This window comes from Lontra canadensis, unplaced genomic scaffold (assembly GCF_010015895.1).
Source record: "Lontra canadensis isolate GAN:19392208 unplaced genomic scaffold, GSC_riverotter_1.0 scaffold15, whole genome shotgun sequence".
NCBI classification, from domain to species: domain Eukaryota; kingdom Metazoa; phylum Chordata; class Mammalia; order Carnivora; family Mustelidae; genus Lontra; species Lontra canadensis.
In genome coordinates, this window is record NW_022631009.1 from 19,164,956 (window position 1) to 19,178,530 (window position 13,575).

Here is a 13,575-nt window from a genome sequence, read left to right on the forward strand (position 1 = left end):
GGAACATCCTTATACCTCATTTTTTCTTTTTAGAGATTTTTATTTATTTGAGAGAGAGAGAGAGAGAGAGAGAGAAAGCACAACCAGGAGGGGCAGAGGGAGAGGAAGAGAGAACCTCAAGCAGGCTGCATGCTAAGCGGAGCCCAGTATGGGGCTCCGTCTCAGGACCCTGAAATCACGACCCGAGCCAAAACTAAGAATCAGGCGCTTAACTGACAGCACCACCCAGGTGCCCCTTATCTCACTTTTTAAAGACAACTTAAATATATCATTCATTTAATATTCATTACCTTTTGAACAGTAGAGACATCAGATATGTCCACTTATTAGTGAATAATAGTTCTATTTGTGCAACGAATGATGCTAAGCAATATATGATTATCACTTACATCTCTTATAATTATGAAAGACGTATCTTATATATAATAGTTATTATATAAGATACTTACATCTTATATATATATATATAAAACTTCATTTAATCCTCAATACCACTTAATAAGTTAAGTGTTTTTATTACCAGTATTTTATTGATATGGCAGTTAAGGCATAGAAAGTTGAGTAAATTGACTCAGGCAACAAAGTTCATCAGTGAAGAAAATAAAACAGGTCAGGCTACATGAAATTCTCCCAGTAATTTTTCCCAAGTTCAAGTTCATAGTTCTTTTTTTTTTTGTCATTATCCTTGCCATATATATTCCTATTCCTCAAAATACTTACCACTTGAGGCTTTCGTGACTCTCTATTCTTGCTTCCCTGCAACTGCATTACACCTTTATTCCATGAGCTCAAATTCCTTGAGTATGTAAACCTAATAATTCCTATTGTTTCACACACACATGCCTATTTAAAACACGAGGTGAACACCTAATTTAGCTGTGTCCTAAAGTAAATCCAGTTTATTGATGCAGAGAAATCCCTACACTTCCTCTAAAACAAAAGGGAATATATTCTATCTAGACACATAGTTGAGATTAGAGAAACATCGATTTCCATTTTAATTGAGATTTAACTTAATATCTTTTTTATTTTATTTATTTAAGTAATCGGCACACCCCATGTGGGGCTTGAACTCATGACTCCGAGATCAAGAGCTATAGGCTCTTCCAACTGAGCCAGACCTAACTTATATCTTCTGTCAAATTTCAGGTGCCATGCCTAGCACAAAGCCAAAGACAACTTAAAAAAAAAGGAGGGGGGTTTGAAATATTTTAAATGAAAAGACTTTACTTGGGAGTAAGACTTTACTTGGGGACTTTAACATCTCAGAAATAAAACCCCGATCAATTAAATCTAGTATGAATCTGTTCTGATGTGAAGTTGGGAAAAAAATAAAACACTCTGAAACTGAACTGGTCACTGGGAAACTCTCTTCCTGGTTTATACTTTACTATCTAAATGCCAGCTGGAACCTCAGGTAAAACGTAATTTGCATAATGGTCTGGGGCCTGTACTGTATCCAACAGAACAGAACACACAGAGCAGACAAAGTGCTGGAAGAGTGAGGACGGATTTTATGTGTCCGCTACTGATAAACTCAGTCCTCTGCACAACTTGAGGCTGAACTCTTTAGTGAGGCTCCTTTGTCAGCTGTTTTTTAGGCAGGCCCCCTAGTAGGTGCTCAATAAAGGTGTGTTGGGAGAAATAGACAAACCAAGAAACATACTCTTGACTACGGAGAACAACAAACTGATAGATACCACAGGGGAGGTAGGTGGGGAGATGGGGGAAATAGGGAAATAGGAATACACTTACCGAGGTAAGGGGGAAATGATTTTCAAAAAGGATTTGTTGGAAAACTCAGGCCAAAATGGCGTTTGCAGAGAGGTAGTAGGAACAGTTCTGACTTTTCATTGCTAACTATATAAACTCTAGATGACTTTTGCAACTGATTTTGCAGGTCACTAATCTTTTCGTAGCACTAATCTTTTCGTAGCTCTAACGTTCAAAGGGAGAAGAGGCAGAGGCATTTTACACTGTGCATGTATCTCTCTGAACTTCCTTAAGTTGACTGGGTGGAGGCTCTACCGTTTTAGGCTGGCCCGTTGGTAGGCACCTGCAATTTCCGCTCCTCTTTCCCCCTCTTCCTGGCTCCACTGCCAGCTGGGTCAACGGGGGCTCTGGGAAATACCACACCCCTCAAACCTTGCTTTAGGAGAAAACAGGTAATCTTTATGTTTTAAATCACTGCAACATGAACTCTTCCAGTGGATGCTTTATTTGAATAGAAAAATCTCATCTACGAGAAACGAGTCGGTACGGTCCAACCTGTTCTTTGCTCTGGCCTCCACCATCCCCGGAGCCCTCCGTCTAAGAAGGCTGCCGTTTCCCCGCGGGAGCTGAAAGCGGCGGCCTCTTCTTCCAGGCCTCACCTCCCACCAGCTCCGCCCCAGCCGACCCACCTCACCCCCACTTAGCGCCCCCATTGTCCCCTTCGCAGCTGTCACTGCGCACGGATCCGGAGTCCCCGATTGGAAAACTTTCCCGTCACTCAGCCCATATACTCCGGGGCCAGACTCCTCACTCTCTATTCCGAGCCTTAAAAGGTCTAAGGCCGCTTTCCTCCAGCCGGCAGGTAAAGCCGCCGCGGAAGGGAGGAAGGGAGGGGCCGCGCGCTCAGGTAGGCCCCGCCTGGCGACGGGGTGCGGCGGACTGGGAGTAGCGCGCCACACCGCCCCTCCTCGACCGTCTGACCGCGCCCTCCCCCGCCACCCCCAATTCCTGATCACAATGCCAGAGCGGCGGAGCCACTCGCGTAATGCAGCCCCGGGACGGCCCAGGAGGCAGTTACCACCGCGAAGCCCGGAGGGCGGGGCGAGCCAGGGCGCGGGGAGGGGGTGGGGGAGATGTGAAAGGTCCCGGATGTTGCTGAACCGGAGCCCCTTCTACAGGGAGTGACTGGCGCAGGCGCAGGAGGGCCGCACGGAAAGCTAAGGTGGGGGTGGGGAGGAATTTCCTTGCTGGTTTGGAGGAAGAGTGAGCCTGTAGAGGTTGCGGGGGATTGGAGAAGGCGAGGTAGGAAGGCACTGGTAGGAAGGAGAAAAAAAAAAAAGGGAAGACGCTTCCTGCCCAGGCTCACTCTACCAAGAGCAGAGAAGTTGGGAGCTGAGCGGGGTGGGGAGGAGCGTTGGTAGCGGGAGAAGTGGTACGCTCCTCCGCTCGCCCTCTAGCGCGGGCGGGCAGGACGCGCGCGCTAGGGAGCGGCGGTTGCGCTGGGCCCCCAGAGCTGTGGGCACCAATCAACGGTTGCCATAGCAGCGTTTGACGTCATCGTGCGTGTGGTGCCCCTGCTGTCGGGGCTGGTGATTGGAGGAAACCCCGTGTCTGCGGAGCCGCTGTAGCCTGTGAGCAGCGAGATCTACGGACAGAGTCTCAGCCTCGCCGCTGCCGCCCAGAGACTGCTGAGCCCCCGTCCGTCCGCCGCCACCCTCTCGGGACACAGGTAAGGGACCCGGCTGTCGCCACCTATTCCCATTCCTTCCTTTCCCAAACCAACCTTCCAAAAGCCTGAGGGCGGTCCCCGCTCCACAGCCCCTCAGCCCCGCTCGCCCGGCGGTAGCGGCGCTGGGCTGAGGCGGAGTCTCCTTAGGCGGAGACGGGCGGCGGCTTTTCCGCTGGGTTCGGGCGGGCGGCTCGCGGCTGCCTAGGGCTACTTGCTTCCGGACTGATGTCTTGGCCCCATAAGCGCCGGTTCCCGGCCCCCGTCCCCGGGCTGGAAAGGGCGCCCACACGCGAGATCCCCGGGGACCCGCCCGGTCGCCGGCTCCCGGGGGTGACCGAGGCTCCTCTGGGCGCGTTCGGTTCCCACCCGCACCCCCTCCTCGTCGCCGCCCCGCTCCCGCCGGAGATAATGACTTGGCGACTGCGGGCATTGCAGTGGCGCAGGTGAGGCCGCCCCCTCCCCTCGCGGTCCTCCCCTCCCCCTGCCTCTCCCGCTCGCTGCTGCGCGCAGCCTCCGCGCCCCGCGCTGCGGCGACTGCACCCAGCCCTCCCCCACCCGGGCGGCGGCGCGTTAGCAGGACCGGGCCGCGAGCCGAGGCCGCCCCGGAGGCGTCCGCCAGGTACTCTAGGGCGAGGCCTCGTTTCTGGCACGAGGGGGAGCCGGCTCTGGGGTGGGGCTGGCCTGGGACCTGGGGCCTAATTTCCTGGGTTCCTTGGCGGGGTGGGGGATGGGGCTCAGGTTTTTTTCTTTTTTTCTTTCTTTCTTTCTTTCTTCTTTTTTTTTCCTCACCTCATGGTGAGTGGGGGGCTCCGAGTCCTGGTCGGGATAGAGAAGAGAATGGGGGAAGGCGGTGGACCGGGGTCTGGCTTGCCTGCCCGGTGGGCTTGAACGGGAGGGTCGCTGTGCTGGCTTTTTAGACTGTGTCCCCCTCACGGGGGGTGAGGCTGAGCGTAACAGCCGGCGGTGGCCCAGCTCGCCTGGGTGTGGCTCTTGTCCCCTCCCCCACCTGCTGCAGCTGTCGGGTCCTTACAGCCTAAATGAGCACCAGTGGTGTCCGGTGGCGGAGGAGACGCGGGTGGGAGAGTGGGGTGTGTCCGCCGCCCCGCGGGTCGTGGTTCCGCTTCTGCGGGCGGCGCTGGCGTCTCTGCCCCCGGGGCGGGCGAGCGGCTCCCCCCTCCCTTCCCCCGGCTCGGGCGGGGGCGCGCTGCTCCTCCCTCTTGCTCTGGTGGGGGGAATTAACACTCGGCAGTAGGTTGGGCTCCTTGACACAGATCCGCCATGACAAAGAGGGAGAATCGGGGACTTGGGCGGAGCCAAGGAGGGGTGGTTGCGGATAGCGCGCATGCTAGGATTTGCACTTTAAAAGTCAAGGTCTGTTCTTGTTGGTTTCACCTCAGTCTATGTCTCTCGTCCGTTAAGGGTTAAAATGGGTGCGGCGAGTCCTCTCCGCAACACAGAGGCGAGGCTTTGGAGTACTACTCTGTGAGAAATGCACTTCCCCTTGTACCCGAAGGGTTGGGGAGAGAAACCTTTGTACTGGGGTTTGATAATTTTTCGTTAGAACCAGCATTAACCTGAGAGCGTTTTGAGTTCCTAAGGGAAAAATCAGTTATTTCAGGGGTGTGTGGGGTCAGGATATGAGATCATAAATTTTAAATAGTTTTGCATTGACACGGTATACCTCACAAATAAGCTAGCTGATTACGTCTTTACCCTGTTCGATTTGGCTTTTTAAAAAAGTGTTGTGGGATTTCCCTAGGAAGGTAAAGGATGTGATACTGGGGAGTCAATTCTTAGACAGTGGCAGTGGCTCTTCTGTTCACCTTTTATTAGAGCACTTCAGACTGTATATTTACCTTTAAAATCACTTACTCTGTTGGATCAGTGTATGGCTTAGTATCTTTCTGTGCTGTTTTAGCACCATCCAAAAGGGTATCTTTAAGGAAAAGTATAACGTTTAAATTAGAAAGGTCTAGGGAGCTTAAAAATGAGAGAAAGGATTAGGTGAGAAGTTAACGGTAAAGGCAGCTTGAGTGATAATTAAATTTTGACTGCTAAAAACAGTGTAATTCTATATTTAAATTGGAGCAGTGACAGAAAACACTGATCACACAAGGTGCACTTCATATATTATACATTTTAGTGTTTATGATGGTAAGTCGTAGGACTCAGGTATGTATTAAGCATGTATGGGTGTTTGGGGTGGGGGTAATACCAATAAAATTTAAATTTAAAGCATTTCTGACAAGAATAGCAGGTATTATTAAAGTAAAAATACATAAATTACATTAAACTGACCTGAATCATGATTCTGGAAGTATGGTAGAGGTTGTAATATTGTTCGCCGACAGTGCTTTCTCAGTAAAACAAAACAAAACAAAAAAAACTGCTTAATTTTGATATGATATTGGAATTGAGATTTTGGCCAAGTAAGGTAAGGGTTGGATTTTAAGGTAGCCTCGTTACCAAATGTGCTTTCGCTTTATGTGAAACTAGGATCTTCTGAACAAAGATGATGCAGTGCAGTTTTAGTTTTGCTTCTCATTTGTTTTATATTAATGTATTTAAATTTGTCCCCTGAATGCTGAGTATGCCCTCCCCCCCTTTTCCCCCCACATTCTGGCCATCCTTTTGTGAGGCTGCAGTCAGTTCTCATGTGAAGATGCTTCCTTGGGCATTTAAGTTTGAGGTATTAGTATCACTTATTTACAAGAGGTATAATTTTGAGTCTATTTATTTCGATGGAAAAATCTAAATGCTGCTTTTTTTCCCTGCAGAACATCCAGTCATGGATAAAAATGAGCTGGTGCAGAAGGCCAAACTGGCCGAGCAGGCTGAGCGATATGATGACATGGCAGCCTGCATGAAGTCTGTAACTGAGCAAGGAGCTGAATTATCCAATGAGGAGAGGAATCTTCTCTCAGTTGCTTATAAAAATGTTGTAGGAGCCCGTAGGTCATCTTGGAGGGTCGTCTCGAGTATTGAGCAAAAGACGGAAGGTGCTGAGAAAAAACAGCAGATGGCTCGAGAATACAGAGAGAAAATTGAGACCGAGCTAAGAGATATCTGCAATGATGTACTGGTGAGAATCATTCAGACTAGCTTCATTATAAAATAAGGCTCCTATAATGAATATCAAGTGTTACTTTCAACTTCTTTGGTTTTTCTTTTCCTTTCAAAAATTGAATGTTCTAAATTTTGAAGTCTTCAAGGTGTCATTCCTAAAAGGTATTAAACAGTTGTAGTTAAATTGGTATAAAGTAACTGCAGTACTGATTATCAGTTCAGGTAGACTAAGAAAGACTGGTAGTGTATTTTGTACTAATTGAAAAACTATTACAGTTTCGGTTGTGGTTAAGGTATTTATAGTAGTTATAGAGCTCATTTTCTTAAGCGTACATTTGTGGATATAGGTACCTTGCTTTATGTAAGAAAGATGTAATAGGAGACTCATTATAGACATAATATCCTCCCTGGTTTAGCCACTTAGCTATGCAGAAGACTATGGCTTCAGAGTTGCTTTTTGCCTCTTCCTGCATTAAATGTTAGAAGTTAACTTTGTACACAGACAAAGATTATGAAAATACCAAACTTGATTTTTCTAGGTTCAATCAGGCAGTATTTTAAGAAGTTAGTACCTACTGCATTGAAGCCCTGCTTTTCTAAAAAGCTTAAAAGAACAACATTGCATTTTAGCTAGTTGTAATCAACCTTTAAATGATAGCTTTCTTATTCGGAAAAGTTTAAATCTTAGGATAAATTGGTAGGAGATCCAATCATTTAGATATAACATAGATACGTTAATACTTTTCCTTTTTAATGATGCAGGAATGATTTTACTAAATGATTACCTGTAGGGCTTCCAAGTTATACATTGGGTCTCAGTATGGCAGTATTGAGTATCTGATTTTCTCTGGACAGGTTACTGATTCTGGGCTTCAGAATAGAAACCAAGGTGCACATTTACTTGAAACTTGTTCATGGAAGGGCTACTCTAATGAGCAATATAGGAGTATTTCTGATGTGGTTTTAGGTTTAGGGCTTTTGTTTAAGTTACGCTGGTAATATTCCTTTACACAAGTTTTTAATTACTAAGGGGATAGCTTTAAGTCCTGAATTATCCTTAAATGATAATTTCTTTAAGCTGTATTTTAAAGAAAAATATTTTTTATCTTTACCTGGGCTTACAAAATCTTCTCTTGTAGTGTCTGTCTTGGGTGGGGTCTGTTTGTGGTTATGTTTTTTTTTGTTGTTGTTGTTTTTGTTTTTGTTTTGTTTTGTTTTTACATGAATAGGAGTCATTTCTAAGGTGGGAAAGGATTTTCTGTGTCTTTATTAAGGCTAAATAACAAATGTTTATCTTGTGATTTGCTAAGGTAATAAGAATATTTAAAATTCAAAAATAATGTCTTTCTATAATAAAATGTGTTGGATTTTTCTCTTTTGCTCTCTTTACGGACTAATACCTGTGTACACGTTACTGAATTTTGTTCACTCTGGTGTTTTTCCTCCAATTATTATACCTGATAGGTCAGATAATTTTTACTTTGGTTTCAAAGAGTTTGTTTTGAGTTACAATTTAAGACAAAAGCCAACCTTAGGAATAAAAGGGGATGAGTAACATTTACTCTTTACTAACAAGCTTCTTTGCTATTCCAGGTAGGTATTTGCATGTTTTTCCTACACAGAATACAAAGACTGTAGCAGTTTTTACTTTGCTTCCATTTGATTTCCTTATTCCAAAAAAAAAAAAAAAAAAAATTACCGCATAAAATGAGTGGATGGTAATAACTAGATAATCTCTAAATAGCTTCTTTGTTGATATGATTATTAAGGGGATTTGATATTGGTGACTTCCCATGTTCTTCAGAATAGTACTGGCCTCTTGCTAAGTCTAAATGAAATTTCCACCTTGAGCGTATCGATAAATGAAAGTTTAATTCCTTTGCCATACCAAAGCTAAACAGATTTTTGCTTCCAGCTTTGGTCTTTTAGTGATCTAAAAGCTGATCTTTTAGTTCTGCTCTGTTAGTGATCTTTGCGTAGTTCATGCTTCCTGACATAAAGTATCTACTCAAGTATTTGCTGAGTAAATGAACAAAAAGTCTTCTTTCGGAAAAGAGGATAATAGAACTGGTCTAGCAGCACTGCTAATTTTCTAAGGCCTTTTCTGTTGTTTCATCTTGGGAAAATTCGGTATTTACAGATACTGTGGTTTTTCAAGTAGACCTATCATCTTTTTTTCAAACAGGTCATGCTGGCTCTGGGAAAATACCACGTAAAATCCCTTTTCCCCCTTTGAGGAAAATGAAAGAATAAAATACAGCAGAACTGATATTTCTCCTAGAGAAAAATCTTTTTGATGTACTTGATGATTAGTGAAAGTCTGCCTTAATATTTTAAGGTCTTACATGGTTTTTTAAAAAAAAAAAAAAAGAAAGAAAAATACAATTTTTAGTATAGTTTTTTCCTAAGCTTTGATATCCCCCCACTGGCCATTTGAGAAAAATAAGGAGGTAGTCCCTTTTCGGAATTAAAGTTACTGATTAGTTGCATCAGTGATGAACCAGACTTAATTATTCTGTTGAGTTTTTGAGTATCTGTATCATACTGGCCAAAGACCTCTTTCCATAAAAAGGAGCTCAGTTTTTCTGAAGAGCTCTTTAGTCTTTTATTAAGTGGTTACTGCCATTCTAGTTAAAAGCATTTATCGAGTGTTTGATTAACATCATTTACTAAACAGAAAGGGTAGTCATGTTACTTTGTGCAAGAGTTGTAGAACATTACTGTGGGAAATGGTCATAGGCATTCACAACATGGACTTCTCTTTTTGCAAGAGAACTTGGTTCTTCCTTATGTTGTTAATTTGAAGTTTGCCATATGTGAACCAAAACCTCTCCTGGTAGTGGGGTAGGGACTAAATAGTAGTGATCTCTACTACTTCCTCTGCATAAATAGACAAGAAGCAGCCAAAAACTGGATAGTTTTGTCTTGAACGTGAAATGACAAAATACATACTAGAAAACCCAATTCCAGCTCAAAGAAGAATGTAGTGGTGTAAAAAGAACACCACATTCTGACTCAGGCCAGCTTTTACCATCTAATAATTGCAAGGCCTAAGGAAATTACTCAGTTCTCTGAGAAAACTGAGTTCAATTAAATGACAGTAATGTCTACCCCATAGGATTGTTACCGGAGAATGAAAATGAGGAGTCTCTTAACTCGAGTCCAGGAATGGGATTTAAAAGATCTAGGAAGCCTTAAAAACTATTTTTGTGGGGCAGAGGGTCCATACTGACCAGTGAATTTTCCAAAGTGTCATTAAAAAATTTGAAAGCCACTGGTATAAGGCAAAAAACAGCTTACAAGAGGTGAAGCAGTAAAATCTTGTATCTAGCATCTAACAGTTGGCAGCAGTAGTTGAGTAATAATAGTAATACATACTTAGTTAACCTGAGTCCCATTTTATATGCTTCTCTACATTTTTATTTGCCCAAGGCAGTTTTAAGGTGTGGTTGCTGGGCACTCACTCTTATCTGTAGCCTACAGAATTGCTGTTAAGCAGGAACAAGCTAGGAAACCAGGTAGCTTTGGGGGCTTTGCTGGCCTGAGTATATTACGTGCCTTGGGCTTTAAAAACTGCTGTATGGAATTGTAAGCTGACAGTCACTAGACAGTTTATTTATTGGAATTGGGTTTCTCAAAAGAATCTACAGAGTTATACTCATCTTTACTACTTAATATATTTACATGTTTTTGTCAAATGGATTTTGGTATGTTTGAAAATACAAAGTCCTTTTGTTGCATAGTAGATACCTCCAGCCTTCCAGGGAGGAATACATTGGACAGAGTCTTTTTGATAATAAAATTCATTATTTTTGAGGAGTTGTCATGATAAGCAATAAATATTGCACCTGGTGAGCAGTTTTATACAGTTAGAAAGTCTAAGGTGTATGATGTGGAAATGAAAGGAAATAGAGGATTGAAAATAGAAAGGTACTACGTTTGCTCTTTGGTGGGAAGGGGAAGAATTACCAACAACTGAAGAGCAACAGGCTATCCTATCCCTTATCAGTATAGCAGTACTTCACTAAGAATCTCTTTCTGCCTGTTAGAGTAAGAGATACAGATGATAGGAGATGTTTAGTTTTAGTGATGAGCTGTGATGGTGATGATGATGAAAATGGAATTAATGTGTTAAAAGTGAACTAAGGAAAAGTTGAAAGGATTTGAAATTAGAATTAGAGTGAAAAACCTGAGTTAAAATCTCAAGAATAGGAAGTACAGACACACATAGAAAATAATGATTCAACCTCTAATCTACCGGAGAAAAAGGAAGAAATTGTATGTGGCCCCCACAGAGGCATTTTGAATTAGAAAGGTGGAAAATAAGCTATCGTTGAGTTATAATAGCTCACCAAGAGTAATTTTGCTTTTCATTTTTTCTTTTAAGAACACTCAAGTTTACTAGTAAAGAAATCCTAGTGGTAACACCTCAGTAGTGGTACAATAGAAGCATCCTAATTGGCTAATTGAAAAGTAGTTTTATATGATCATACTTGTTTTAAATATTTGCTTTAAATTAAAAAAAATATTCATGTATATGTTCATTTGTCCATTTCTAATGTGAGACCAAGCCTTTTCAAATAATTTGCTTAACTACCATTATCAACGTATCCTTTACAAAATACAGTTTGAGTCTGCATAGTAGAGTGAGAACTTAAATGTGTGGTAAGCATTTGCTTCAGAATCCTTCTAGAAATGTGTAATTTTTTTCTTTTCATTGTTCAACCCAAGCTGTTTTTCTGTATGTAACTCCCGTTAAAAACTAGTTGCCCCCCCCCAAAAAAACTTTAGTTTTTCTGAAGCACTCCATTTAGTTTTCATAGTAACATATCTTTTCACCCTTGTATATTCTAACATTTAACATAACACTTTAAGTAATTATAGCCAATTTAGTGGCATCGTTTGGGAAATAAATATCGACTCTTAATCGGGTATCTTAATAAATAATCAGTAACTGCTCTTAGAAGCTGAGGGGGATTCCAGAGAGTAGCTGAAAAGTGTATCCTCAAGCATTTAGTCTAAGTCATGGGTATTGTTGGGTTTGCTTACCTAGGAGTGAAGAATATAATGTAATCCAGGTTATCAATTAAGTGAAATTTGGTTAATCTAGCATATTAAGGGTTTTGTAGAAGAGTTGTGGCATTCCAGATCATTCTGTGTGATCATTGGTGGGGGGGGTGGTTATTGCTTCCCATAAAAGGCTTTTTCTCAATAATTTTCGCAAGAGATGAGACTAGAAGAGCTGGGTACTGGCTAGATTATACTATACTGTTCTACATACCTTGTATAATGGTATAGCAACTAAGGAGTGGTGATCTAGAGGCCATGGAAAAACTTCAGGCCCTGGAAGGTGACACCAAATTTTGCCTCTTAGGTGATTGGTAGACATGCAAAAAGAGTTGTTTTTATAAGGAAAATCTGCTTTTAGAATTTTACAAATTTTTTAAAGATTTGATCTGGTTCTTTGGACTCATGTCTTTTACTAATATCAGAATAGATTCTCAGTGCCTGTATAATAGATAATCCGTTTATATACTAAACTTGTTTTTTTACTTGGGGTTTAACCCTTGAAAGACTTAGGTCCCCCCCCCCATGAATATATAGTATCTTTTCATATCTGGTGAGTGGTTCTAGCATATAAAGGGAGCCCAGTATATGACATAGTTTTGCCATTATAATATTGAGTTAAATGTTATTGGGCTATTGAGATTCATTTAACTACATTTTTGATCCTAAAGTAAGTAATCTTTGGCACATTCATAGTGAAGAATGCGTATGGATATGAGAAATTCTCTTCTAAAAGTTAAAATTACAGATGTTCTAATGTCAGCCACATTAAAAAAAAAAAACTTGCCTATTGAAATTACAATAGATATTAGAATTTTTTCCCCCTAGAATTACTAAGGTCCCTGTTTTGATTTCATCCTAGTTCTTGTACTTTCTTTAGTATGATAGTTTCACATTGAGAATAAACAGTGCACTTTAGGGGATTTAGAATTGCTGTAAGTTTCAGTATGCCAAAAGCCAGAGTTCATCTTTCTTTTGAAGTTACCTTTTCTTTCTGTCGACTTAATTTTGGCAGTTCTGTGCTGCATACAGCTCTTAATTATTTCTGTAAAGCACGGATTGCCTTGTCCTTCTGTTCGATCTTTGCCAGAATCCCATATATAGAGCCTTTCACTGTAGTTTGGTCTTAACCGCTGTCCGAGACTAGCAACTGCTAATTCCCGTCTTTATGGCCTAAGGGTTTCTGCTTCAGTACTCTGATTTAGAATTTACTTTAATCTTGTTCATTTCCCCCCCTCCAGCTTCAGGGGATTGACTCCATCTCTTCATCCTCCTTGAAAACAGAAGGGAACTTTGATGTTTGTGGTATTTAATTTGATATTAAGCATACTCATATTTTTTAGGTAGCACAGATTTTAATTTGGCTTGGGAGGAATGGAGTATTTAGCCACTGTATCACAGCAATTTCCATGGTATTAGCACATATCTGTGCAACAGGTCATTCTTAATTTGTTCTTTCTGAATCAGAAACGTGTATCTGCAAAAATGTAGTACCAGTTGTCATTTGTCATTGATTTAGTTTTGCATTTAATGTGACATAAGTAGTAACGTGTTATAGAATAGTCTTTTTTAAAAAATATTTTAGTTATGTATTTGACAGAGAGAATACAAGCAAGGGGAGCTGCAGACAGAGGGAGAGGGAGAAGCAGGCTCCCTGCTCAGGGGCTCATTCCCAGGACCCTGGGATCATGACCTGAGCCAGAGGCAGTTGTTAACCAACTGAACCACTCAGGCGTTCTATAGAATAGTCTTATATCTTGCCATAGTTCACTTTTGTTTTCTGTTGGCTTATTTATTTATTGCTACAGTTTGGCTCCTGAGGCAACAAAGCATGGATATATAGCTGATTTGGTATCAGTATGATCCTATGATATGGACATGCACATTTGTTTACACTTGAATAGATTATACTAAAAGGTTTCAGCATATAAACTTCTGCAACTTTCTTTTGATAGAAATTGTTATGAGCATTTTTCCCTTCTCCCCCAGTTAAAAATATG

The 13,575-nt window shown here is 42.0% G+C and overlaps 1 protein-coding gene across 1 annotated transcript in view; it reads left to right on the plus strand.

Annotated features, from left to right (window-relative positions):
* Nucleotides 1–3,327: 3,327 nt before the first annotated feature.
* The window catches only part of YWHAZ (tyrosine 3-monooxygenase/tryptophan 5-monooxygenase activation protein zeta), a 28,681-nt gene continuing 18,433 nt past the window's right edge, over nt 3,328–13,575 (plus strand). The window contains exons 1-2 of the mRNA XM_032858579.1: nt 3,328–3,442; nt 6,220–6,524. Coding sequence (XP_032714470.1) covers nt 6,231–6,524 — 294 coding nt within the window. The 5' untranslated portion in view covers nt 3,328–3,442; nt 6,220–6,230. The remainder of the gene's footprint in view (nt 3,443–6,219; nt 6,525–13,575) is intronic.